The following is a 5,510-nucleotide window of genomic DNA, read 5'->3' as shown; positions in this document are numbered from 1 at the left end:
TGGGATGGGAGGGTTAGGGTGAAGGGGAGTGAGTATAGGTACTCCTTTAGAAGACTCTGTCTACTTTCAAACGATTGTCAAAACATGTAGCACAGGTTACTGGGAGTAAAGAGGCGTCATCCCTTGCCATCAGTTCTCAAAATCTTTTTAACGCAGCTTGCATGTTTTTTGGAGGGAGTTATATGATTATCCTTTTTACGCACTCAAAATCAATCCCCAAGTGGATATTCTTTAGCATTAAAATGATTTGCGGAGGAATAAGGAAACGGCGTCCCTATAGGCTGGTCAGCAGATGTTAAAATAGTTTTTTCCTCATTTGCATAAATCACATGTTGTTCTCTTCTGCGCACCAATCTTTGACGCTCTTTGATTAATTCCAAGACTCCCTTCCTCTTGTGTGTGTGGTTGTGGTTGTGCCTTTGCGTGTTTAAGAAATAACGTGATGCGGTCTGACACGTCACTGCTTTTGTTGACGTGGTCAGAAGTTTTAAGAATACACTCTCACCTCTGTCTCTAAGTTCAGGACAAGCTGGATTGAATCCAAATACTGTCTTACACCGTTTTGGAGCCGTTTGGCGATTGTTATGGCAGGGGCTAGCAAAATGGCCCCTAAGTGTCGTGATAATGTATTTGGTTGCCTAGGTGCAGTAGACTGACTGTAATCTACGTATCTTATTTTGTAGACGGACGGATGTCAATACCATTCAGCGATCTACCACACCAGTTTACCTGTAGTGCGGCATGGCTGGCGCTATGCGCAGCAGTGGATTCTCCCGACATCGCCCAAGTCTGTTCACATGGGAATGCGGATATAATCTCCTCCGGAGAGGTGAAAAGCCTTGAGAAGGCCTTCGCTTCCGTCTCCGCCGAATTCGGCGTTGAACGCGTGGGCGGTGCGGTGCCATCCCTTGTGCCCCATCATCGACGTAAGTCTACTCTCTATCAATTGTCATTGGTTCGGCCAGTAGCAGGGGGGTTTAGGATGATTATATCTCGGCAACGCATTCAATATGTAAGAGCCGTACCCGGAGGGTATGAGGTGCTAAAGGCACTAATGCAAATTTCCAAGTGACGCTTTCGGAACTGAGAATTTAATGACGACTGAGCAGTAAAAACGCCTTTTTACGTTCATTTTACAGAGTCTAGTTTAACAGATTTCAATTTTATCTAATTCCATTTTGTTTTAGGCCTTTTATGGGAAATGCTGAAACCTGTTGGTAAGTTTATGTTACCTTAATGCACTACTTATAGCATCAAAGTATTCTCTGCAGGAGTAGCTTTATCATAAATGTATCAGATGACTGAGTTACAGGAGGGTTGAATGACGTGAGCTAACTCGAATTTCATCAGCATGGAGGACCTATGTCGAGTGGGTAACTTGATTAAAATAGGCATTATCCTCATGCATAGCCCCGGTTTTGTTTCGAGTAGACCTTTATGCCTCCCATTAGTGAAGACTGGAACACAGAACACTAAATGGGCATACAATCCACACGTGTCGTTCCTCTTGGTAATCCTTGATGTTCCCATTGACTGCCTTTTTGCGACGCAGTAAAGTTAATTGCAGCCGATTTTGAGACAAGCAAGCAGTTCGTGCGATTACTTTTCATCTCATTAAGACGACCTTCACACGCTGTAGAATCCTTACTGGGAAATTGAATTTGCCCTACGGCAATTGCATGTCCGTCACTTTTTTGGGCATATTTGGCCTAAAAGCAGAACCCATTTTAAGTCGGCGCAAAATCAATCCATCGCTCTGGTCCCTGCCCTTCACTTCCCAATGCTGTTCAGCCATTTATTTAAGTTATTCCCAAATCTCAGGGCGTCAGATTTCACTTTTTGTCCACAATTTGCAGGGATGCCAATAAGCAGATTCTCCTCTGTGAATTACTTAAATTTGGGCCGGTGCAAACCATTTTCCAGTGGGTGGAGCGTCTAGGCATGTCCAACGCCGGCCTCCAGGGCTGACTGTGGTGTCGAAATTAACAGCCTTTCCACTGTAGTTTCTTGCAGATTCAGTCATCCACAAGATAGCAAACGCCCAATCCACGTAGTTGCTAGTCCCTCTTGACGCATAGCATTATTCTTCCCAGGAAGTACAATACTTCAGGTATATTTATCCACGCCTCTGCCGTCGCAGGGTCCATCCTAGCCCTGAACACCACAAGGCGTACGAGTCTGGGCGTAGCTTTGTCACCAATCTGCAGATTGGCTGAAAAACTGTTTACTTATATGTTTATGTGCTTTCACTTGAGACAAAATAATGGAAAAGAATAGATTTTAATGTCCCAAAACCCCAGTCATTGCTCCACATTATCACTTGCTCCTACATTTCCATCTATAAACTTCTATCAGCGTCTTGTCCATAACCGAGCAGGAGTCTCATCATGAAATAATTTTCCTCTACGGCCAAATCGCTTTAGAACGTCCAGCCTGTTTCGTTTCGCCATTTTTGTGTGCGTTGCGTTCACGTCTAACACGGTCATCGTGTTGTACGATTCCGTCATACAACTGATAAGCTATGCGTTTAGCAGTGCTTTTTCGAAGATGGGGCAGGAATTCTGCACCCTGGGTGAATACTCACGGTACTGAATGACTGCTCTGCTGTGGGTGGTGGGCCGACAGCCAGCACGACAACAAGCGTATTTGACACACAGAGGTTCTTATTGCCGTCTTTTTTACAAACGATGAAGCCATCCGATGCCTTACTTCCTAATGGTTGAGCGTTCTATCATCGTGACGCCCCCTAGTGCACTTGAAGCCTTCTGTAGGGAGGAGGATCTGACACCATTCTTCTAGCTGAGGTGAAACTCGTTGAATTGCCATGCATGGACACAGTTATGCGAACTGTTGCTTGCTGTTATCTCAATTATTGGTGTCTGGAGTGGAGTAGACCGGTCTAAGCACGATAGAGGAGATGGGTGTGTGTGTACTAAGACAGGGTTGTCGATCACCAATCGGTAACACCGTGCGGTACCATCATGGCAGAATTGTAAAAAGGAAGAAGGAGTATTAAACTAGAAGTTCCAATTTATCTTCAACGATTATTGTATCCCAATTTTGCGGCGAATTTACCGCCATCTTATTGATATTTCCACCTTCAATAACTGTTGACTTTACTTTTTCGGTCTGGTATAGTTCAAAGTTTGAGGTGTTGGGTGCAAGGCAACCAGCCACTGAAAATCTTCCATTGCTGATGGGTCGTTTGATCGTTTTAATTCTTCAAGCAAAGCCACGAGGCGTTTAAAATATAACCCCTACTTTGAATTGAAGGCTTCTCTTACTAAACTATCCCCCTATACTGGTATGCCTTATTACAACTTCAGAGATTACTCGGGACCCTACAAAATGCAGACTCAAACTCATAGTGCTACTTTGCATCGTAAGTCATACTATTGGTGTTTTGTACCACCGTCACAGGCATAGACTGGAAATCCCTGACCACGCCTGCTCTGCTGCCACTCACCACTGATTACTTTCCGGAGGCGTCGAGCCTTCTGGGCGAGGGCTACATGATCCACGAATACCGGATCGTTCTGATCACTGTTTCAGAGAAGGAGTGGGACCTCCATTTCGAGTAAGTCACCGATCAATCTCATTCACTTATCCACCCAATCCCGAAAATTGGATTTAGCAAAGTCGAGTCTTACCATTGTTCCAACTGGTATTGCCTGCCTTAGGTCACTTTTGATCGCGGTCCTCGGTGAATTTTAACCATTGTTTTTAAAGACCTTCTTTCGAAAGGTCTGTGAGATGGGTTATCCCAACTTCGTCCCTCTTTTATTTAAGCTAATGACAAATATTGTGGAGACTGAGTTTGGTAAATGCTGTGAAAGTTCTCTTGACAAATCTACTTACCTCCCCTAACTCGGATATCAGTTTATTTAGTTACGCATTTACAGGATCCTAAATCTACGCAGAAGGTTTATGGGTTAGTATTTTAATTTAATTCAATAATGTCGACTTTAAGACTAACTTATTTACCCCTTTTTATGGTGTGAATTAATTGACCCACAGTAGTGGGGTAACCTCTCGTCTCACACTCCTTTCTGATACCCTTATCCCAAAATCATGCCTTAGAGACCAGAACGAAAGAGCTGATAATCGGGGAGTGTAATTTTCCCAAAACTTCACCCTAAAGAGGAGGAATAGTGCCCCAAATGGGCCTCTGGTAGTTGTTCTTACTAGCTGGTGTATTATGATGCCTTTTTGTGTACTCTGATGTCTTCTCTTCTTTCCACCTTTTGCCGCTCAAAAAGGCCTTTTCTTCTCATCACTATGATACCCTAAAGTGAGATTCAGTTTTGGCACTCAAACGACAAGCCTTAATTCATCCGACCTCGTTTGGGCAGCACTATTTCGCGACATCTACCCTAATTTTTTTTAACTCAGAGCATACGGATAGGGCAATTCCCCACTCAATCTGGACCGAACAGCTAAACTATCCTACTTGTTTTTCATTTACTGCCCAAATGTTTCATGGGGAAATTCAATCAAAACGATCTCACTATCATTTTGTGCATGCACCTTCAAGTTGTTTACGGGTTCTATGGGTTTGCCGAAAATTTGCATGGTTTTCGGTACAGCTCGCTTCATCGACATACCTAATTCTTAGGGATCTGTAAACTGAGCATAATCATGTTTGCATTGCATGCATTATGAAACGGATAAGAGTACATCAGTCTATTTCCACGCTAATTTCATTTGTGAACCAGTCTTTATGTTGTATGTTGTAAACTGAAAGCCAAACAGCTGCGACTGACGTGTCGATACGAAACTATATAAATTGGGGGTGTGCAGAAAAACTTCTCGAAAAAGAGTGAAAATTAGGCAATCGGTAGGTGGGAAGTCTTACTCTCAAAGGACAAGGCACGACCACGTCAGATCCCATGCCACCGCAAGCCTTGGCTGGGAGATGACTGCACTATCGTACTTTAGGACGGGAATGGACGAGATATCTCTCGATTTCTTTGCTACGGGCAATATTCATTCACATGACCACACGCAAAACAGAATGGACAGTTGGAGAGTAAAAGGTAATTGGAGACAGAGGAAATGCCTCCTATCTTTTAGAAATAATACTATTTACAAAGAGAATTCCCAGAAAGAAATAGATGGTGGATTCCACTGGCGCCTATTTGAGCGAATAAAATATTGCGAGAATCTTTCTGTAGTCATTTCATTTTTAGTGCGAAAAAACACATTCATTTGGATGTTTTATACTACTCCAATGTGATGTCAAGCTTTCCAATTGAGCTCATTGAAATAGTTTTGAACTTTGGGTATTTGGTTAATTCGAAAGGACCGGGGTAAATCTAAATTTCCCTTTTCTTGGATCAACACATCCACTTTGGGCGCGGTAAATTGGAATTTTTATTTTAGTATCCTTACGTAGACTGCGGATTTATTATTAAGTACTTCTTTCTAGTTGTTAAGGCTTCAAATTGAAAGCAAGACCGACACTCGTAAGGAAATGATAAAAACTTTTTTTTTCTCATGCTACCGACACG

General features: G+C 42.9%; 1 protein-coding gene across 1 annotated transcript in view; it reads left to right on the top strand. All coding sequences in view use genetic code 11, as the record gives it.

The window, feature by feature from the left end:
- EGR_02059 (DEP domain-containing protein 5) overlaps positions 1-5,510 on the top strand; it is a gene marked incomplete at both ends in the record, with an annotated part of 44,452 nt that overhangs the window by 11,219 nt on the left and 27,723 nt on the right. The window contains 3 exons of the mRNA XM_024491308.1: positions 684-926; positions 3,421-3,577; positions 4,939-5,036. Coding sequence (XP_024354161.1) covers positions 684-926; positions 3,421-3,577; positions 4,939-5,036 — 498 coding nt within the window. The remainder of the gene's footprint in view (positions 1-683; positions 927-3,420; positions 3,578-4,938; positions 5,037-5,510) is intronic.

This window comes from Echinococcus granulosus, assembly GCF_000524195.1.
Source record: "Echinococcus granulosus chromosome Unknown EG_S00009, whole genome shotgun sequence".
Lineage (NCBI taxonomy): Eukaryota > Metazoa > Platyhelminthes > Cestoda > Cyclophyllidea > Taeniidae > Echinococcus > Echinococcus granulosus.
The sequence above is the reverse complement of the archived record's forward strand: the minus strand, read 5'-3'. Positions and strand labels throughout refer to the sequence as shown.